Source organism: Ptiloglossa arizonensis, chromosome 7 (genome assembly GCF_051014685.1).
Source record: "Ptiloglossa arizonensis isolate GNS036 chromosome 7, iyPtiAriz1_principal, whole genome shotgun sequence".
NCBI classification, from domain to species: Eukaryota; Metazoa; Arthropoda; class Insecta; order Hymenoptera; family Colletidae; genus Ptiloglossa; species Ptiloglossa arizonensis.
In genome coordinates, this window is record NC_135054.1 from 4,635,605 (window position 1) to 4,659,905 (window position 24,301).

Consider the following 24,301-nt stretch of genomic DNA (forward strand, 5'->3'; position numbering starts at 1 on the left):
CACGCTGTACACATATAGCAAACTCTGGAGAGGAAGAACGGCAAGGGAATAGAACAGAGGTGGAATTAGGTAGTTAGCTACCTTCGGGCAACCAATCTTTTCATTCGCAGTGACACTTTTCGCAAAACAAGTTCTGACAGAGAAATCTGCGGTTTTTATTCGCAGAACTCTAGCTTGGCCTGACTGATCTAAGATTTATCTCGTGAGTAGATTACTTTACGATATTGGACTTGGCTTTGTGGTATGTTTTTTTCTTCTTCAACTCGAGGCTCAAAAACCGATTGAACGGTACAAGTATATTTCTTTGATAAAACACGGATTAACTTTTTGCTAAAATTATAATGAAAAATGCGAAATTTGAAAATTTTTTAAAAATATCAATCACTATTACCTTAATCATTAGTTTTAGAAGGTTGTAACGCTGAAACACGTTGCGGACTTGCTTGCTATCGGTATATTTGCACATAAGTTCAACGAGGGCACGCTTAGCGATCTCGTAGCTTCCATCCAGACGTATCCTTACGATTCTTAGTCTTTCGTTTGTTTCAATGACCTCTTCTTTAGTTTGTCCACCTGAATTGACAGAAATCAGAATAACGAATATAATTGAATCAATGTTCTTTAGATTAATCGTTTAATTAAATATAATACGTTGATCAAAATTACGGAATCACTTAGTTGCGTAACTTTAGTGTTTAATGTGGTATCTAGTACTTTAAAAGCTCCAACAAGTTATGGAAGTTAGATATAATGGGAGGAGACAGCTGATTATGTAGATGTAGTCACCGATTTTAATACTCTATTATAAACTTAAAGAACACGACTACGGTGTTAGGGAAAAATAATCAAAAATTGTTGTCTTATACTTTTTCAAAGTCGATTTATTTAAAATAATATCCTTAAAATTTTATTTTGGAATTCAAAATAATTACAATGTTAGAGAATGTTTTAAAATTTTTCAAACCGATTATGAAGGTTTCATCGAAATGTGATGAACTTCTTAACTTTAAATTTTCTTCCAATTGCTATATTTTTTCATGTGTTCATTTATTTTCATTTTACACAAGTTGGAAAATTATATCTTAGTTCTTTATACCTGAAGATCATATGAAATTACTCTTCAAATGAATTCAATTTTATACGATTGACCTTATAATGTTGATCTTCATATTTAAATTTCCTAAACTGTCCTTCAAGTCTTTATAATAGTAGAATAATAGATATTTTTCATTGTAACAGATTTTTAGTGACCTTAAATGATTTCTTATTATAAATTATTATGTTTGTTTTAATAGTTATCAGAAGATAAATGTAGAACCAAAAAGTGTTCTATTTATTACGAGACACTACTATTGAGAATATGAACAATACAGTGTAAGGAAAAATTGTTTTGAAATCATTTCAAGGTTAGCAGTATTTTTAATCGCATGATATTCTCTTTAGGCATTAATGATATATCATGCAGTACACGTCATTGAACCGATTCGATAAAAGTAACGAAGCATATTTGAATTAATCACTGTTTAATTTAGCAGTGGTGCGACAACCAAATCTGTGTACGACGAGATAATTTTCCGCGTCAGTGGACCGTAACCAGACTCCCTCTGAAGTTCATCAAAAGAATAATATTAATATACTGTACCATCCTCGGTCTGCTAAAAAAGGGGTGAGAAAGAGTCGTGACCGTGACATAATCAATAATACCGCGTAACATGTTAAAATAATTGCTAATTTTACCGAAAGTTGGTTTTCGTCATTGTTTCGCAAGCTTTCCCCATTATCGTGTACCAGAAAATATTGTAAATCAGCGTGGTCAATAATTCTGAAGCTCATCGTGTCTCGTAACAAGCATCGTCATTATTTCAAGAATTCTCTGCTCGTATCGTCGTCCTCTGGCGAGCTTCGAAGTTAATAAGCGATGCAATTTGTACGTGCACGGACGTGTAGATACAGGCGTTACCCATTCACAAGTTGACTTAATAAAATTGCTCCTAAACGTTTCGTGCGCTCTTAATGGAAAAATTAATGCTGTGGCAATGTTATCACGAATTCGTTTCTATTTTAATTAACAGTTTCCTTTAGCGTATCTACGATGCATAATTTCCGGTGAATCTGCACAAAGGTTGACGAAAATTTGGGCTCTTGTACAGGAGCAAAGGGTCTAGTACTCTGGTAATTGTTGTAACGTTGCATGTCACTTTAACTTCGTGGCATCTTTCGGCTAGTGGTATTTATAAATGGTCAATGTAATTAAGGAGATTTTATCTGGATCCGAAACTGATTTAACGTGGAAAGTGAATCGGAACGAAAGTAAGCGAGAAAAATAATAGCAAATGAATTCAAACAGATATCACACATGTATTATACATAACGATATGTCAATCACTGATGCGTAATAAAATTTTGTAAATTTTTTATTATATCATCATAAGAATGTTACCAATGAATTAGTCAAGTTTTATCAATGAATGGTATATTTTTAATTTACAGTTCATTTGAATAATTTTTAAAAACTTTCAATCACTTAAAATTAAAAATGAACCGAGTAAGGTCGTTTTTGGTTTCATTTTTATCCGGGAAAATTAATCTTATCAATTAATTGGTAATGTCATGAATTTGCAGTAAAAGATACAAAAGTTTTAATTTTCATTAGTGTGAATAAATACATTTTGTTTTGTTTAAACAGCTTACATTACATATATATATAGAAAGAAATATTTATCAAGAAGAACCCAAGAATTTATTAAAAGACAAACAAATGGTAACTTCCCAATAAATGTTTTTCAAGTCAATACATCTTGTTCTAAAAATTAATAGTGTTACTCAATATTTAGAGTTTTGACCTTACCATTTACCTGTTATGTAATTTATGTACTTTAATTAAGTGTTAAGTATTTATTGAAATATTTGAAGAAATAATACAATTTAATTAAGCTAAAATTAATGTAAAGTTAATCGTACGCATCGGTCGACTTTATTTCGCATCTCTATCTCGTACTCTTACCGCGCATTTCATATTCAACGCATGTACACGTATACACACGCATATATTAGTCACGTCACATTAATGAAGTCATTTTGTACGAATGGTTTGCGCCCATTTGAAGATCAAATAGTACCTGTTTCCGACGCATCGTTACGTCCATTGACCGAGTGTAAGAGCTTCTGCTTCAATTCCATTCATGAAGCTAACGACCGAGTAGCTGGCACATAGCCAATAACTTATTTCTAACAGTTGGTACGACCATCTTCGTCCCAATTTTCTGGCACTATAGTTCCATAAACAAGTATGCGTTCTGGGGGTTCGACATAGTTTTGCTTCAAATTTTTAAATTGTGCCAAAGGGTCTTGGTGATAGTGTCTGTACAACAGTTCAATAATTTAAACTTGAAACAAAAAATTCAAAACATTCGAATCTGATAACATATTTGAAACTGAATTTCCGTTAAATGTAAAAATACGTAGTGAGAATGTACATGTGCACATATATTAGAGTGGCCTTTGTTTTTCGACTTCCAATTTTTTTCGGTCACACCTTCCAAAATTGTGACACGAGACGAAAAAATAATCTCTGTAAAATGTCAAGTTGATTGGATGTCGGCAACCCGTGCCGCATTTCAGTTAAAGTTTCGAAATTTTAACGGTTCTAAGTCAATTTCTGAAATGACTTTATACGGATTTCATTATTAAAGATTATTTATATTTGCATAATAATAATATTGAGATACACAACTTGTATCTGTAACAATGACATTTATAAACAAATTTAAATAATTTACTTAAAAACTTAGCTTAAACCGGCGTATAATGCTGCGTTTTAAATAATATGTTTTTACACGCAACGGTGTTGTTATTTAGCATTGTTTTTGTTATATATTCTTTCTTGTACGTTACACGAGTTGTCTTTGAAAGTGTGTTATTAGAATGTATTTGGAGGTAATTTATTATGTACATGGTATCCATTTTTTCGTAATATTTTCTACAATTCTCTCTAAATTATGCAATGTTTAAAGAAGACTTACTTGCAGTTCCTTCATCTTTTACATCCTGGACGATTCTTCGAACACTTTGTGTAAATTTGCCCATGAGGTTCGTGCTCGCTGAAATCAATCAATTAACAATCATATAAAATCATTTACTGACAAAAATCGTATATAATATTATAACTTTAACGAAGAAATGTAATTCTTAGCGCAATTAAAAATTTACAATATTGCAGTACATTTTCTGTTTCTTTCCTTAAAGAAAACAGTAAGCGTTACTCTATGTTTTTAGTAAAAACAAATAGAAATTTATTTCTTATTAATAGAAAGGAATAAAAATGTAATAGGCATTTATCTATTTTTAATGGACAGAGATAGAAATATAATAGATATTTATTTCTTATTAATGGATGGAAATAGAAATAGACTAGGAATTTACTTTTTAATAATGTAAAGACATAAAAATAGAATAAAAGTTTAGTTTTTATTACTGAAAATGAAGTAATAGGGAATTAAATTTTCAGAGCAGATATACATATACATGTAAGTATATGTATTGAATATCAAAGTATTTGTTCTTAGGTTTATACGTATAATTTCAAATATTTGTTGCCATTCTGTTGAAAAACATGTTTGGAAAGCCTGTGTTTCGTTAATTGAACGACAAAAAAATTAAAATATAATTACGCTGCAAGAAATTAGAGATACGCACATATTTCCGACAGCGTAATTATTTTCGACAGAAGTGGAAATGCAGCCCGCTGGGTATTTATGTTAATTGACATAAAATGTGATAGCGCGGAAGGATGAATAAAGCTTGTTAGTCGTAAAACATAGAATCGTCCTTAAGACCCCCAAAGTAGCGTTTAAAACACTCGAGGCAGATAATCTATTGTCAAGAGAGTCTTGCTTACGTTACATTGCACCATTTGTGAATATCCTTTCTGCGTATTAATTACAATTCCTTTATTAAGAACAAAACTATTTCACGTTGAGTCGTGCTGCAATATTTGGATAATTAATTTATTCGCTGGGTCATTCATAGGTCCGTATGAATGTTAATTCAATGCTTTTAATCGCATAAACTTAAGGAAGTGTTACAGATTAATACTTTGGAAAAATTGATTTACTTTGAATTTCCTAATAGTTCGGAATGTTAGTACGATCTACTTCACAGTATGATCCTAAGTGTCAGATATGTTTATTCTAGGCGGTAGCAGTCAGAACTTTGAATTTGTTTTAAAGTATAGTAATTTTCGCTTTCAAATGACGAAATCGGGACCGACAGTTTAATTGGAAGTAGATTAGAAAGTCGTATTTATCTCAAACCAAATGTGGAACGTTCGATAAGAAAATTGAATTGTAATACATAAGGAAAATTACGTAAGTATATATCGTCGATTTTAATGGAATTTACATATAATATAGCCTTTAGAAAAATATTTTATAAGTATTTTTTTTTATCTGTTACTATCTATACCTAGAAGTGAAATCAGACCTCAAAGTTGAGGGCGAAAAAACATTTTCCTTGATATTTCAAAAATGATGAAATCTAGAAAAAAGTTATTTAAACAAAAATTGCGCCCCTTGGATAATGAATTTAAACTTCCAAACAATTTTGCAAAATCTCAATTTGTTTGAATAATATATTAATAAATTTTCACTTTTTATATTTCTTTTTATACAATTCATTGTTTTGCATCTTTATAAATTTGACAATATAAACTATAGACCAATATGGAAAATGCGTATATTTGAACATTTTGGTTTGATCCTTTCAATAAAAGTTAACGTTGGTACAACAAAATCAGCTTCGATATAGAACGTGAATTTTTGGAAGGTGCGCGAACAGTTGTAAAAATATATGATACAGTAGCGGTTTACATTATGGACACGTATTGTTAATTAGTCCTCGGTTGTCAAAACTCGTCGCCACGATAGAAAACTCTCTTTAACTATTGTTAAATATTCCTTATATTTGTTATATTTCTACAAATGTGCTAATTCAGGAAAGTTACAACTTTATTGTGTGTGGTATTAGGTTTTTCAAACTGTTTTGAAATTAAAAGGATAATACCATAAAATTATTGGTGTGTTGTATATTTGTAAACATTTAGTAACTCTGAAAAGCATCGAATATCAATCCTTGCTCTACTATATCTGCAAATATTCTATTACATTTGTAATTATTTATTAGAATATAGAGCTTTGATCTCGACATTTTATAAATTTTATACATTTTTCAATTGCACTAGTTACTACAAGTTTTGCATAAATATTATTTAAATTTGTTCTTTATTTTGTATATTTTGAAATGTATTAACGCAGTGTACACTTTGATCTCGATATTTTATAAATTTTTTACATTTTTCAATTGCACTAGTTACTACAAGTTTTGCATAAATATTATTTAAATTTGTTCTTTATTTTGTATATTCTGAAATGTATTTACGCAGTGTACACTTAAATATTAATCGGAGACGATGAAGCAGATTACGGTATATGTTTATTTACGTATAACTTATACAGTTTGAGCTATTATGTATTAGTGCCTTAAGTAATTATTTCAACTTCAATATTGTCAAAAATATTTCGTTCAATGAGATATATTGGTCATAACCGAAATTAAGTTTTCTTTAATATTACATTTTTCAAGTTTCTTCGGTTACTTTAATCTTCCTAAATAGAGCGAAAGGAATAGATTTTTCGGAAATTTTCACACAACAAAATATAACTTAAATTTATGTGAAAACACGGTTGGCTATTATTGGAATAAATTTTAATTTAGGCGATTATCTGAATAAAATACTCTTTATTCGCATTATTCGCATTATTTGCACATACAGTTATGGGTTGAATATTTAGATATCATACAGCGCAATCTTGTCCGAATAATAGATAATATATAAAAGAAACGAGTAATAGTTTATTTGTGATATAAATACTACAAAATATATTTCCTTTGATGAAACCTTACTTGAAGAGGTTACAATTTTTCGATTGCAATATTAAAAAGTGTATTCCTGTGAGAGCATATTGCCAAGAATCATCTTTAACGGAGTATGAGGTAAAAATGGTTTAATATCTCTCGAAAAAGGAGAAAGATTTCTTTTAAAAGCTACCTCGTTGCTAGATGCGATATTGCAAGTGAAACGGGATCCAAAAAAGACGAAGGTGTGCATCTATACTAGGCAGGCGTTTACGTGCGCACAGTTCAAATTTCATAGATAGAACCGTTAAAGCCGAGTTTCACAAGTTATTGAAGTAACTTTCCCAACCCTATCATATAACTGAAATGTATTTAACATTTTGTCATGAACAGGCTTTTTCTACAAAACTTTTATGTTGAATCGTTGCATAAGAATTCCAAGATTCGTAAATTATTTATACGTGATGCTGTAATATTAATATTTTCATTAATTTTACAATACTTTCGCTTCTTTACAATTTTTGAATAATTTCGTATGATCGTATTGATTTTTATGGTTAACATTAAACGTTTTTTCTTGAATGCTATAATGATGATGATGATGCTAATAATAATAATAATAATAATAATAAAAAAAAAAATAATAATAAAATGTATTTAGTGCACTAGACTTGTATACAAAAAGAAATTAAGTACCGAATAAAAATAAAATGTATAATCAAAGTAAAAATATCTACATAAAGTAATGTATAAAGGTAGCAATCTACTAATAATGTAAAAACATAGTTCGTAAGTTATACACCAACTTGTTATCATCGTAATTAATTTTGACTGTTATGAAAAAATATTTCGATAAAGAAAGTGGTTCTTTATGAAAATATTCTTTGTTAAGATTAATTTTGGAATACTAATTTCAAATAATACAGAATTCCAATTAATTCAAAGATTCTGACAACGGAGTTTCTATTGTATTTAAAAAATGTAATTTGTGGTTAGATTAATACTTCGCAATTTTTGCACAATTCTCAGCACACTTGCTTATCTTATGCTATATATACACCTCTTATTCACACGTGTATAATAAAGACGTTAAATAAAAATAAATAACAATTAAAACGAATTTCATTCTTAATTAATTTCTCTCGTAAAACGATGATAGCTTATTTGTCCATATACGTGGAAATCACGGGCAGTAATGCTCTGGAAATAGTTTGTTAACACGAGAACTCCAAAGGGTGCAATTTACCGTGGCATTGTATTCTGACAGTTGAACTCGTTTGTACAGTCAATCTGAGGTCGCATTTACGAGCAAAGGAGCATTATCTGGGCTCGTTAAAAAAATGTGATTTGCTTTCACGTGCTTGGCTAGATGCCAGTATGGCAATGTTCCGCAAACTTGCACTACCGCTCCGAACAGTAATCTCGTTTAGGGGGTGATTTTATGATAGTTAACTGCTTAAAGAATAATGACATAGTATCAAGATTTGAAATTACTGCTAACGTTAGATAAATTTATATTTTGCTTCAGTTTGAATAACATTATTGCAAATGAAAGACTGAAATCTCATTTCCAATCTTTGCTTCTCATATTAATTTCAATTCCCTTAGCATTCTTCAAGTGGACTCTTATAGTTTCATTTCTCATCTGTTGGTTATGAAAGTTTTATTCTTGTAGAAAAACTAGTTCCCACATACACCATAGTTACTATATTTGTACCAATAAATATATCGAGGATAATTTGGAGTATCAATAACATTTGTATCGAATACTTTCACATATTGAAAACAAATTTAAATTTGCGACTACTTTCACCACGTGATCTCGATGTTAGCTTTATATAAAATACCATGTCAAACTTTTACCACTAACTTGCCCAATACTTGTTTAGGTTTGATTTTCGCGAAGTGACTACTTTGGGGATGATTACGTAGACACGAGTAGACATTTTGAGGTAAGGACGTGCCATCTGTGGATTCGCGTTATGCTTTCCCATCACGAAATCGTTGGAGCTATGTCATCCGGAATTTGTCCTGCGTCGTGCCTTCGAGAGTTTGGACATATTGAAATTCAGAGCGGGTCTCCGAGGTGGTTCTCCTATCTTCGACGCTGCACCCTCTTTACTCGGTATACATTTTCGGGAAATAAGGGCATAAAAAGAAACTTGTTTTAGGCGAAAGTTTGAAATTGAAACACACTACAGTCACATCGGTTTCCCTCCAAAACCAATCGAGTCAGCGCATTTTTCTATTTACGGTGATAAATCGTTTGTGAGCTTTTTTTGAGGATATCAGAATTATATATTTAACTTTAATGAAGCATTTAATAAAATTTGTATTTTCGTTTTTCAATGTACAAGTAAATTTTAACCGATTGTTTAAAAACTAAACATTTCAACTGTAAGTTTATTAACAATAATTTGAATGTATATTTTAGTCAAATCTGTCACATAATTATAAAATATGTGCGGGAAATAACTACAAATACAAAATACAGTATGCTAAAGAGATTTTAGAAGATTAAGAAATTTAAATAAAATATTTATTGAAATATTCAGTTAACTCAATAGAATAGATCGAATGATTCATGTCTTTCTGATTTCGAAGGTAATATAACATTAACTCTAAGTTACTTTTACAACTAAAAGACGGATTTTTCGTTTGGAATTTGAATGATAGTCAACTCTCAAAAGTATTAAATATTCACACGGCATGGTAATTATGTATATAAAGTAATAATTCCAATTTTAATTGTAAATATTCATTTGAGATAAAGATAGCAGAAGACTTATCTCAACTTTTGTTGGGTTTTATATGCTCTCTAGCTAAATTACTCGACATTGTTTGGTATAGGAAATATTGTTTGAATGCAAACAATTTTCTAACGTTTCCCGTCTATATATAACTTGTGTTGGGATTTAGAAGGTTTTGAATTTATAAACTGACGAAAAATTCGAATCATTTCGAACCTGATTAAAAGCCTGAAACTCTTGAAAATTGTGATCGTCTTGGAAGTCTTGAAAGTCTTGAGAGTTGTGGAAGTCTTGAAAGTATTGAGCGTCTTGGTAGTTTGAAAGTCTTTATCATCTTGGATGTTTTGGTTGTGTTGAAAATTTCGGTAAATTTTGAAAGTTTAATTAAAGTCCAGCAACTTCATTGACACACAGTATTAAAGAAAGTCTGAAAAGTTGCAGTCATAAATACATGTTTTCACTTTATTCGTTTTTATATATTCTAATAAAGTTCACAAAATTAAATAACATAAAAGAGAATACTCAATGATTTGGACAAAGTTCGTAGAAAGGAAAATAATTATTGTTTATCGGTATTACTTATTCAATATCAAAATGGTACTAAAAGTTAATATAGTTTAGTGAATAATACAGTAGGGAATACTTTTTGATTATATTATATTTTTATATTTCTTCTTTAATGATAGGTAAAGTATAATAGATTACTGTATCGATAAAATATTGTATTTAACGAGGAATAAATTTAAAAAATTCAACTTCCTCAGTACGAATTCGTATGTCCAGATAATTCTATTCCGAATTTATTGAAACACATTGTTATTGATCAGGGTACAAATTTATGTATGGTTAGCTTCATTTTATTGTATTATACTTATAATATTACTGACTCTTTTCCGAAGAGATTCATTCACGAAATAAATGACCCGAGTGGAGTTCATAGTAAGTACGAGTATAGCACTCACGAAAGTTTCGTTTGTTTCGTTGGGCTAGATGCCAAAAAAGCAACAAGCGAATTTGCTTTCCGTCCTGTGGCGTGTAAAGGTAACATGTTATACCGATTATTTCCTGGGAATTCGAGCTGGCGATCCTTGATTAAAATTTACGTTCAAGAACGTGGCAAAGTGAAACAATTGTACAGGTTCCAAAAAATAAACAAAATTTACGAAGAAATGACATTTATACTCAATTTCAGAGCTGCTTATAGCGCACTTTGACACCATTTTTTTACCGGATATCAAATTTTCTGAACGAATGACACTCATTTTGATTACCAGAGGGTGGAGTATTATAACTTTTAATTACTACTTTTTTTTTTCAAATAATTGTCTATCTGGTTAACTTCCCTTGTAAACGTCTCTGGAAAGGAATAATTTAGTCAGTTAAATCTTCATTGAGAATTCTGAAATACTATGCACAAAGTGCTTTGGGGAATGTGACTTTTCGAAACTAGTAATGTTTAATAGACAGTATAGTGATTTTATTAACGAAATGCGTATAATGCAACACAATATTCGTTGGCTTTTTGCTACGAAACATTGACCAAATTAAACATTTAAATTTACTATTCTACGCTTTGAGTTCACTTTGTCTGAACAATTTCACGTAAAGCGTTAAATGTGAGAATTCGAGTACAAAATACGTTTGCACATGGTCCACAAAGATAGTTAATTTCGTCCGTGCACGTACAAATTAGCTTTTCACGTGCAGTACTTACAAACGTATATGATATCAATTCTGTAATCGTGTTTAAGAACGGATGTAATTTGCGATGAATTTAAAAGAGAGCTGTCGCTCAAATTCGTTCATCTTGAATCGCTATTATATCAATTTCGTTCAATAATGGAATTTACGAAAGCCGAGTCCACGAGTAAGGAATTAATATTGGAAGCAATGTACCAAACGAAATTTCGTTCGACGATATTCGATATTGGACGGTGATTGAAATTATATATGCTCGGCGGGGTGACCTTGAAACAACAATTTGCTTGTCACGAACTGTACGTCTAGATGGTAAGCTATCGCGAGGTACGAAACTCGGTTTTAAAGCGATCCGCGATAATTGTCACAGGCAGACAACAATCTCAAGGAGACAAAATGTACCGGAATACTCCATTTTTCCACGATGAACGCAATTTTCCAGACCTTTGCTCTAATAGTCGTAACCCGGGCGGGGTAAAGCAATCGTTAAGAATGACCGTTAGAGGGTCATTCGACCTTCGGAGCTTTAACCTCGGTTAAGCAAGCCGCGATCAAAGGCCACACTGTCTTCTTGTTATTTTTCCAATAACTGCGGAACTTGTAACGAACAAGCGCAGTCCTCGTGATTGTTTGTTATCGAGTGCTCTTATTTCATTATGGTTGAACTTTTGATCACCTTGTAAAATCTCGAGTTGGAAATTTACGAGCGGAAGATGTACTTACTGCAATTTAAATCTTTCCTACTTGGGTTGTTTTATTCACGCTAGTTGCCTTGCGTACTTTGTTACAGACTTCTTCGAAAAAGTTAATTAAACGCTTCTCCTAAATGGGATTATTATTTTTATAAATTGTGACCTACTTCGGTCAATACAAGTAATTTATTCTTGGAATACAGGTTGTTGTCATAAAGTATTTATACACGTGTCAAGAATTTCTAAACTCTGAAGGATTTATTGTACTTTTGTGTAAGCTTATTGCTACTATTTTTATTTTGAAGCTGGTCAAACTTCAATCCTTGATAAGGTCGAAGAATGAATGTAAGAATAAATATCGACTGAACTATTCTGTGTTTTTAATAGCTACGTTTCGTCAGTTGTGGAAGGTAGAGATTTATGATAAAAGAAATTCTAGGTGCATTGTTCTGTAGTTTCAAATGTACGTATGTAAGCAATTAGTGTGTCCCAAGAATTTGTGTAGCATTCTTAAAAGTGTTAATTTATATTCAATTTGACAATCAGATTGAATTGGAGAGGATAATCTCAGATAAAGGAGGAATGTAGTAAAATATAAAAATTTACGGGAATCGCGTAAAAATGAAAATAAAATTACACCCTTTATATTATGTAGTTCGATTCAGATGAATCAGTGATATACCTTCAGTAATGGCTTCTACAGCATTTCCTTTCAGTTCATGTACATACTTTACGTCTAGACCTTCCATTGACATTGTACATTAAGCATTTGACAAGAGGGGTTCAGAGAATAATCAGAATAATTCACTGAGGAAGGAGAGTAAAAGATGTTCGTTGGAAATGGGTAAAGGTGATTGAAGTAAGATTAAAATGACCGTGGTCTTCCCTTATAAAGGAGTCCTCGCGACGGTGTTATCGACCTCAATTCAATTTGGTCTTCGTTCACACTTAAGAAAAAGGAAAAGTGTTCTATCGCGAAGTGTTTCCTCAGTGGTTACAGTTTTTTTCAAATTTATCTCCGCAACCTAGAACTATAAGGAGAAAAAAAGTCGCCAAATAATCGAGAAAATTATAGTCGGAGAGGAATCTTTCGTTGCGACTAATTTTTAAAAAATACGAATCCTTTTATATGGGAAAAGTAACATTTTTTAGTCACAGGATGAAAGCGAACTAAATCTCGATTTTTAATAGCGTCTTTGAAATTTCGTCACGATCCATTCGTAAATGCAGTAATTCTCAAGGAACTTCGTGTACTCGTCGCTTTCGAAAAAGATCCAAAGAAGCACCAGTTACTTTGTACAGATCATTTTATTTCCGATTTACGATTAATTTCCTCTTAACGAATTAATAGAAGGGAAGTGAATCGGTCGTTCTTCTCTTATTTTCTTTAATTCTTTCGCCGCGTCGGTCTATTTTTATCGACTTATCAGGAGCAATGATTCTTTCGGGAAAACGATTGAAGTCGATTTGTGACTCTTTCATCGTTATTAGCAGTAGTATTCTCGCAGAATGTTTTTATCACACGAACTAATTTGATTTGAATCGTTGTTTGAAGCAATTGACAACAACAAGGACAGTAGTAATGAAAATTTCACGCTCGGTGCACGCAATCGACAAAAATAAAGGATGTACGAATATATTGTCGTGAAAGCTTATAAAAATCGTACGCCAGAATCTACGAGCTTTTACCCGGCATTGTGTGGTGTGAACAGTATTTCCGTCTAGCATGTAGCTTTGAAAATCAGTAAACTGTGCTTTTTATTGGGAGCATTGACGTGTGAGTCGAGTGGTTTGAATACGGGTACCTGGTCCACATCGGATCTCGCTGCACAGATCAAACGTATCGACCGCAATTCTGCGGCTTTCATACGATCCGTGTAAGTGCCAGACCGAGTGGGGACGGACAGCTATGCACATCACGGATCTAATTGCTGCATCTGCACGGAGCCACGAAAACCATTCGACCACGTGGTCTCCAATTATTTTGCGGTGAATTTGATACAACTTTGCTACGAGCACCCGATTCTAAACTGACGTCATTCCCCGTCGACGTGCGGTTTCCCTTGTTTCGCTTCGAATATTCGGGAAATGTAAACGTGGTTTAACATATTAACAACGACCATTTTTACCACAACATTATTAGCGTTATTTAAAAACAAATCACTCGCAGTAACGTAACATTTTGCAGGTGATACGCGTCACGGTCTCGCAAATAAGAATTCCAAGTATACTTTTCTTTAGTCTAAAGTGCCTTTAAAGTGCTTTCGAGTAGTATATACGCGCGTTGGTGTTTGTAAGAGGGTGGATGATAGTATATGAACCTAAACTTGAGAAAAAAGACCAGCTGAGAGTGCACCGTGTAACAAAGAATTTGAAGAAGTTAACATGCGAAGCCTTGAATAACTGATCACAATGTTAGGGCTATGCGCAACACTTTTTGTACATTTTTGGCTCTGTTTAACCAATAGTTGTCGCTTTCTTCTATTTTTTTTTATTAAAATAATAAAAAGTTAAACAAAGTGTTTCGTATTTATACATTTAAAGTTTAGTATTTTGTAATTCTAGGTGGAATTTTTACATTTCTTTTCGCGCGTCGGGCTCCGCAAATAAATAATACGTCTCTGTATACAAACGTTTTGTTTCGTAGCAGTCGGTGTGATGAACTTCAAGATCCAATGCTGTTGCTTGCTATTGCTTATTCATAGAACTTTGACTCGCGATTCGTGTACCGTGCGCGCATTTGATTTTCGAACGAAAACGTCAAACTGTGTATCGGATCGTCATGGAACGAAACAGTGACGATTTCAAGACGCAAGTTTTAGCAACAACTTGAAATTGCGCTGCCGTGTTGCTCGTTGTTATACTGTCCCAGGATTTTGGGGTGGTAGACGCACCATCACATTCCAGAGGTCGTTGCACTTAAGTGCTCTAATTGTGAAAGAGTCTCTAAGAGAGTCGGTCATGAAAAGCAATGTGATGGTTCTCTGTAATTTTGAGTCGTTCGCAAACATCGTTACATTTTAAAAGTTGTAACTTGTTTTACACTGTTTGCGATAAAAGTTTGCAGGTTCGTACAAGAACACCAAAATTTTATTTTTATATTCCGGTCGAGGGTTTTGAAAAAGTTAAAGCATTTTTGTGCACGTTTTTTTTCTATTCGTCAAAAGTACGCGGGTATACGAAATTTGTGTGTAATTTATATTTTTAACGCAATATTTTGATCAATTTGAGCACAAGTTTCGATAGAAGAAACACTTTTAAATACTCCGAGGCTGTGGTAAACGAAACATTACTGTAATAAATACAATGCGTGACTGTTTAGGTAGTCGGTGCGTTAAACCCTTAAATACATTCGCAAACGAAAGATTGTACATTTCATAATGAAAATGATTGTATGTTTCAACAATGTCTGTTCTTTTCTTCGAAGAGAACGATTTGGTTAGGTTTAATGGGAATTGACCTGCACGCTATGGGTTCGTAATTAATCGATTTATTATTTCTGCGATCCGTAAGGAAGCCAGGAATTTTAATTGCAGTTGCATTTGCGTATGCGCTTGATATGCTCCAAGTTTTCTCCACTTTCGGAGTAACAGACGAAACGACGGGCGCATTATTTTACACGTTCGCATCTGTTAACGATATCGCGGAGCTTTTACAACGTACGGGAAATCTGCGCCTCCAATTTACCTGGGTTTACCATGGATTGCACGAGCACCCTCGAATTTAGAACGATTCTTCCGCGTTACGCTTTTAACTGCCACGTGTCTACGTAGGTGTGCCCGAGAATGTCAGCGTGCATACACATGTGAATACGTGTACACACGGTGAGAATGAAAAAGAACGCGTTCCGTCGAGGCAGGAAACGGGGTAAAAAGAGAATGAAAACCAACGCGATCCAGTCGATAGAAACCTCTCAGCGTTTTCATGGAAAGTTTCCGCTCGAAAATGGCATGCTGACGCGGCGACGCTTACTATTTCTCGTTGGAAAAAGGAACGTCGGTAGGTACGTAACCACGCAGTTGGATTCCTGTTACGTCAACGTAAATCTCCTTTCACGGTTAGCGATGTTCGTAACGGGTTTGCTTACTTACAATGGCGATCGATGCGTTTGTCACCGATCGGATGCAACAATATCCGTTTTCTCAAAGCACCGCTGATTCAAGCAATCGTAGAGGTTCTGCGTTATTAGAGATTACACTGAGCCTCGCTGTACGAAACATAACGTTCTCCATTCTCATTTTTCAAAGAAATTGTCTGTGATCGTAATCGGCTGTTTATTTGTATTCTCTTTTGATGCATGCCTAGCATCGACGGCAGTTCGAACAAGCATACTCGTGTGTATTTTTATTATAAATACGTTTCGATCTTAGCTTTAGGTTTTCTTCGATAAATGGTATTCATCGATAACGACTAATGTTGTGGATTCTGTTCAGAAATAACACTTTGGTTGTTAGACTTGAATATACCAATAATAAGGTACAAGTAGTAGGTATAATTAGCTGCAGTTATATTAAAATAACGGCGAAATAAAAATGAGAACAGAAGTAACTTACGTTACATTAGTACAGGATATCAACGTTACGGTTAATACCAAAGATATTACTTTTTACGTTGTGTAGTTATGATCTTAAAATTAATTCGGTTACATAGTCCTACGTTATATTTATTTGTATTTAAATTAATTGTATCATTGCGAAGTATCATCTTTAGTATATATAAGAAGATGATCAAGTATTCTCTTTATCTTCTCTTTACCCTTTTGTGAAATTCTTTTGAAGCGAATACTTCTACAACCGAAGTGAACATAAATCTGCGTTCTGGATAGATTTCTTTACGTTAAATAAATTGAATTATCAACCAATCGAGGATTCCTACGGCAACACTGTAAATAGACCTTTGTATTTGACACCTGCGGGCGTATGGACAGAATCAACAGAAACGAGTCCATCGCGAATGGAAGACTCTTTTAACGAGCAAACAAAATCGACGGCCCATTAAGATCAATTAGGAATCATTGATCAAAGCAAGGCTCAAATGTTTGTAATCGATGGTGGTTCGAATCGCGAGCTTTTAAGAGGAATCGCAATGCAGAACAATCACTGGAGGGATTTGTTTAACGATAGCTCCGCGACTAGTCGTTACGAAAGTTTCGGAAAAGGCTCCGATTTATCGGACGGATTCGAAATGGCTGCATAGATACCAGCTTCGGGGCGCCAGAATCGTGTAGGAAGTCGATAAACGAGCGACGTCTAATGCATTGCCGCGCTCGATACTTCTCTTCCAGCCCGAAAAATGTCCAACTTGATACGGAGCATCGTTTCCCGTGAGATTGTTGTGCGCCGATACGTTTTCTGACACCTGCGGAAAGACCGTTCTTTATCTCGTCGAAAAATTTACGACCTCTGTATTAATCCCACGGTACCCAAAATCTCACGTTGTTCTTCTCCTCTGGTTCGAATCCTCACGATTCGAAAGAACATTTCAAATTAAATACACCTTTCATAAAATTCTTTCATTTTCTACAACTTTTCTACGATTGTGAACAAATGTTTAACCACTGTCGCGTTATATATCGCATTATCGCAGGTTTTCTAGTTAACGGTCTGGATGTGTCGGAAATATTTATACAACACGCGAGTAATAAACGACAACAACGCTATCCAGAGCAGGTAAAACTTCTCGGGATGCTTTAAAAACGTAATCTATTAAATCGTAACTAGAGTAGACGACACTTCTCTAGATACTTCGCGATTAACCGCACGCTAAACTCAACGTTCTTTCACCAGTAACACGCTTTTACAACGCTTTCTGTTCGGGGCGACGAGTCTTTTTATACATTCAAATTTCGGGCCTACGTGACTTGTGCCACGCGTCTGGAGGATGTCGAAGGCGATCATGCGATGGGCCTTTATTGTAAACGTGTCGCGGAAAATTCCGCGGTCCCCTCGGTTTACGATCAGTTACGACCCTCAGCAGAGAATCGCTCGTATTTTCACTCGCCTCTATGTTCTCTCTTACACACACACACACACACACACACACCATTCGCTGGCATTCTACATTATTTTAGTACACTTTCCAAAATAACAGTGATGTATGTATATATAATTAGAAATAAAAATAGAACGATTTTGATATGGAATTACAAACGTATTATTCAATATAGCTCCGATTAAATTTACAGAATGTTTACCACGAATCTAGTTATCATTATAATGCATTAGTACATACGTTGCGTCAATGCAAATAAGTTTGAATATTCATCGATCATTAAATGTAATATGCAGATATTAATTGTAATATGCAGATATTAATTATTATTCAAAGTGTTATGTGTTTGCACTAAAAGGTGTATAGACTGAAATATAAAGGGTTGTCAATGGTTTAGTATTTTCTATGAATATTAATACAAATTATCTTTTTATTTCTAACGTATCACGTTCTAAAAGAGAAAATTTTAACTAAACAAAGTTTCAACTATGTTTCAAGTTAGTAGTTCTTGATATTCAATGTTCTTTCTGTCAAAAGTAATAGACAGAATGTATTTGATTATTGTCGATTCAAAGAGCAGAGGAATTAGAACATAAACGATGCTCAAATTATCGAAAATTGTCAATAACTTTCAAATTAATCGCGTTAGTTCTTAAGGTGCAGATCGAACTTAAATATTATTCGTTCATATATTATATTCACTGTATTACTCTTCAAATATTTGTACAGCGCATTATTAAACGTACGAACAAATTCATCAGAAATAGATAAATAATAAACAATAATCTATTGTTAATAAATATCATATATAAGTAAAATCTGGTTTCAAGTGATATTTTTACAAGGTTCGTATGATTTTCGTATTCAATTTTAAAGTTAATATTCACTTGCCACAATCGCTGCAAATTTACAATTCGATAATTCAGTAGAAGGATTATGGTTGCATACCGATTACGATGAGCCATTAGGATTATGTTTATGGTTACGTCTACATATTCCGTTCGTCTGCGTAGATCCTCTGGGTCCTATTGTCTTCTGTCGAGTAGTTCACACACAGATTAGGTTCTGCAGTTGTGGAATATCGCATTGGGAGTATTGTTGTATTTCGAGAGTAGCGTCCGTTACGTTATTATGTTTGCAATTTAGAAATCTTTGTTATGTAATACCAGGCATATATATGAATGGATAAACGTCTAGATGTAAGCTTCATTATTATACAATATTATATGATGAAATGTATCGTAGTTTCTGAATTATTGGTATAGTTGGATAGATATTTCCTTTACAGGTTCAAGATCATCTCAAGATTGATACTGTAGATCATTCAATTTACTTTTTTATCGCTTATAAATCTGTCTAAAAGGTACAATAGAAGAAGAAGAATTCATTTCCCTCCAAGTCTTGTGACCACAATGATTGTCAGTTAGAAGAATTCAGTCAGTTTGAAAAATGTGTTTTCGATCGAGCTCAAACCTAAGAATTAGAAATAGTACTTTTGAAATTTATGAGAGAGAAAGAATCGTCCGATTAGTCAAGATTATTTTAAAATAATTAAGTTAGTAATTAAGTTTTTTATTAAAATAATTAGTTCCCGGTTAAATGGAATACATTTCTTTTGCAATCTGAAAAACCAAAGATTTTATTATTTAATCTTATGTAAATAAAACATAAAAATTTACCATTTAACGTATCTACTAAAACCTCGATATATATTGTACAATCTCAATGGTTGCACGAGAATCTCTCTTTGCTTGCGTTATATTTATAGGTGGAGGAGATAGTCACATAACAACAAATGAAACCAGAAGTGGAAAGAACAGATAGTAGCGACCATAAATAGTGGAGATTGTATAAACCGTGTAAGTCGATTTCAATGTTGGTTCGGCTACTTTGATCGTTGCATGAATCTCGTTACTTGCAGCAATTTTTAGCCTCATTTTTTTTTTTTGTAGTTATCAAGATTCTACTTCATTTTGCCAGAAAAACTGGTTGTGATTTGTTCCCGTTCCAACATTTACTTAATATGCAGTTGTAAATCAGTTTACCTCAGTTGCAGTGAGTGCTGGGTATAGAAATAGGGAAATAGCATGTACCGTGGAACGTGAGACAACAAATCATATTTAGAGGTTTTCAAGAGACGTCGTCTGATATAAAATAATAAAGAAAGTGGTGGCTTTAATGTTGATTTCCTGTAAATGAAAAGAAAAGTCCGATTGCTCTATGGCGCAGTTGTTGGATAAAGTAAATGTTAAGGCTCACACGACCAGAAAGCCCCATTGAAAACCATTTGAACCTGGGTTGTAGTCTCGTATCACATCCGTTTTAATGATTATCATTTTTTTCATAGGCTAAAACAGAGGTAGAAGGTTAAGTGGATGATAAAACTGTACCTCAAGATGTTCAACAATGGATTTGTATATGAGCAAGATTCACTTTTATCGGATCAGTGTAAAAGGATATAAACAAGACTCTGGAAAAAATGCATTGAATCCTACGGAGGGTATCATGATAACTGCTTTTAAGTATATACAATGAGATATATTTTTGTATAGATTAATATATATATATATATATATATTAATTGTAAGATCCTACTTATACTGAAAGACACAATATCAGTCAATAACGGTATGGTGTTACAGCTTTATGAAATATGAGTTTTCAGCTTTTAAAGGGATTAATTAGGTTTTGTTTAAGGCTTGTGCACCGCTCTCAAAGGGACAACTTCAATCAAGTACTCTTGCTCGATACTACTACAAATTTCTACACAGACATTGCGTTTCTTATTCGTGAAGTGTAAAGAAGATTAACACGCGAGTCACACGCGATGTGAAGCGAATGGTCACGTATATACATGTACATCGCGTAACTCTTCGTGACATAGTAGTCCATTAAGCAGGCATTACCCATAATTGAGATTTTAAGTACGTTGAGCAGTCATTGGGATTTACGGTTTTACTCGGTTTATTGGAAATAGGAAGGTGTGACAAGGAATTGTTCAATGTCGTTGAATACTACAATATTTACTGTGAATCTTGTCGAATTTTATAGTACTCGTATGCTTGAATATTTAATATTTACTCGTCATTGTATCGAACATGAGTCACGTAATTTGTTACGAGATAATATCTCTTACACGAAGTACGACATTGTAAAACTACTATTATTCGTCACATTTAAAATATTTAGATACAGTAATTGTCTTGAACGTTAAATTTAACTCTTTATTGTCTAATTAAGCGTTATATTTTTTTCAAAGTGTGCAACAATGTATGGCACTCCAGATGGCCTTAAAATGATTTAATTTCATGGATGTACGTCTTTCAGTGATAATTAATATTTGTGTATTTTCTCGAATTTTGTTTACTACTATTTGGGGCATTTGTAAAAAATGGTCTTTTCAAGTTAAATAGTACGAGTTATTATTATGACTGTTCAAGTAAGTTATATTTCAATTACAGTCGAAGTAAAATTCAACTGGGTACTTAAGACTACTGAGAGGTAATCTCTATCATAAGGTTTAGCTGTCACGATTACTCTGACTATACAAGGTGGACCATCCAAGAAAGGATGCTTGAATAACTTTTTTAGTTTTAAAGAGATGTTAAAATATCATCATTTTTTATCAAGGTCGATACTTTCGTCATTTTGAAAACGAACTTGTTCTATTATATTTATATGTAACCACATATTTTTATCTTTTTCATTTTGTAGCTAATATTAAGATGAATTTATTAGCGTAATTCAATATGACCTTGGATTAAACTATTCAAAATGCTCTCCCTTAACAGTAATACATTCTCTCACATGCTTAACAACAGATCAATTAACATCTATTACGGAAAATATGAAACAATGAATATAGAGAACTTATACTGCACTTATCACAAGAACATTACAATAGATAGTAAACTTCATTTTATGATACTTATTCTTGTTAGTAACTGTCACAATGTAACTATTTTGAGACTTTATAATTTTAAACGTATCATGTTTAAATATTTAAATAACATATTCGCAGACAGATTTTGTTATGTCGCTTTTAGTGCATAATTGTCAACGCATAGTCGACCTTGATACCCATAACTAGATAATACTATGCTTAATTAATCAATTATTTTATTGTGGTCACGGAATCGTGCTTTAAATCGCAAAAATGTGAGAATGGAATTCTCTAGTCACAATTACAATTATGGCTCAGCTGTGAGCAGTATCATTTTTGCACGTAAGCGGCAATTACCACGAAACTGTTAAAAGTGATTGTTAATTTTCTCGTCGGTTCCACGCGATGTATGCACGTCCTGCTCCATGTTCGTGAACAGCTTGTTTTAACGAGTTTTTAATTTTATCGCGAAAGAAGACTTGACAAATCTCGTACAAATTTCTAAAGTTTTGAAACGAAATTTTCATTTCGTAACGAAATTATAACAGAAGTACTTATAGAAACTGACTGAGATTCTTCTTTCGTAATAACAATTAACAATTTAAGACTTTTGATGATTAATACAGTAACTATTCGATAAAAATAAGAAACTCGGATTTACCTTAAGACTCTTAACGAGTAACGGTGAACAATTTTATTTAAAAATTCGACCTTTTCCCTCAATTTTAGGCTAAAAATTGCATTACGTATACTTTGTGACTAAAACTATACTCGTTAATGCGTAATAACAATTTTGAAAATTGTCATTATATATTTGTGAGGGAATTACGAATAGATCAGTTCCAGAAGTAATTCAATGTCGTAGTGGATCAGACGTTTTAGTTAGTCTTCGCAAGGTCGGGTTCTAAAACAATTACTCGACACTGCTCACATTCTATTATATTTACGCACGATACCCCATTCCTCTTAACCCGAGACTTGCCTTTCTTTCTCCCTACAATAGACAAACGTAATGATACTTTCGAGAAAGCACCAAAGGGTTATCAACACTCTTGCGAAGTGTCGAAAGTGTAATCGATACTTTCGCAGACGTATCAAATGGGTATCGATTCGGTCCGACACCTACATGTTTGATACTGTTCGATAACAAATTATAATTCACAGAATGGTATCAATAATATTAACATTGACTCGACATCGTTTCCATTGCTCTTAAATAGTCCCTTTCTTTCAATTATTATTTATCGATCGTTTACGTTTACCAGAAAAGCAGAACAGCAATTGCATTTCGTGCAATCATATTTATCCCGAGAAGATTACACGTACGATCTTGTCAAGTGATATCAACCAAGAAACCTGTAGGGGAAAAGAAGGAATAATAAGGATCGTGTCCCACGAACATACATTATCGGTGTATCGATCGAGTAGGTGAGTTAAGAATCGATTATGTGGAGCGCCGAGTAACAGAATTCAAATTCGCGCGATCAAAGTTACACGTGTAGCCATGGAAAGAAGCAGGGAACACCTAAAGCGATGAATCGGAAATGGCTGGAGCGCGACTCGATCTCCCTTCGGAACACCTGTTTCTTTTCTCATTGTCAGCTAATTTTTTGTCACCGCGCTAAAGAAACACGGAGAGATACCGTGCTCGCGACAGTGTCTGCGAGCCATCTGCTCCGATTCTAATTACAATAAATCCGGTTTTAATTACACTACGAGACAGCTTGTGCGAGCAGGTTCCTGGAGCGGAAAAAGTTGAGAAATGGTAACGCGAGGGGGGAAAAAAGGACTATTTGCGCTTCGCTAACGGACAACGAAGAAAGAAACGTCCACCGGGGAAGAGGTGAGCGCAACAAATCTTTTACAAGGGGATTATGTTCCTTCGGTATTTTCCTTTCTGCAGAATGGTCGGTTCATCGTCAACGAGGATGCAAATGTTGGAACGTTTGCGGTAACTCCGAGGAGGAACGATCTCGCGCATTGTTCTTTTTCAAGGCTTTTATTTTCATACCCCCCTACAACGGTTCTCCGTCGATAGTATACGCGGTCGACGAACTCGAGACGTTCTCTCGGGTCGTAAATCAAGGGCATTACGTGTTTTCGATTCTTCTTCCTAACGTCAGGATTGCCCATTAGCAGGATATTTGATACACGCCCACGCAGCTGACGGAAGGATCATTTTCATGCCTCATTAAGGAGCCATCATACGGTCCGTTATGGTTGTCTTCGTAATCGCAATAATCGCTCTTCACTCTAGTTTATTGAAAAAGTAATGCAAGAGGATATCCGTACACCTGAATCGCTCGCGTTTTTTCGCGAAACGCAATACGGTAATGTCTTGTTGAAAATCCAAGTTTTTGCCTCGATGAAAATTG

The 24,301-nt window shown here is 33.6% G+C and overlaps 1 protein-coding gene and 1 long non-coding RNA gene across 2 annotated transcripts in view; one reads left to right on the forward strand and one right to left on the reverse strand.

Moving 5' to 3' along the window:
- LOC143149096 (uncharacterized) overlaps positions 1-24,301 on the reverse strand; it is a 178,601-nt gene that overhangs the window by 5,820 nt on the left and 148,480 nt on the right. The window contains exons 3-4 of the mRNA XM_076316171.1: positions 4,023-4,100; positions 392-573 (exon numbers count right to left, since the gene is read on the reverse strand). Coding sequence (XP_076172286.1) covers positions 392-573; positions 4,023-4,100 — 260 coding nt within the window. The remainder of the gene's footprint in view (positions 1-391; positions 574-4,022; positions 4,101-24,301) is intronic.
- LOC143149097 (uncharacterized) lies at positions 77-20,643 on the forward strand. Its single transcript, XR_012992691.1, has 4 exons — positions 77-202; positions 19,812-19,902; positions 19,996-20,284; positions 20,391-20,643. It is a non-coding gene; the product is annotated as an uncharacterized LOC143149097 (long non-coding RNA).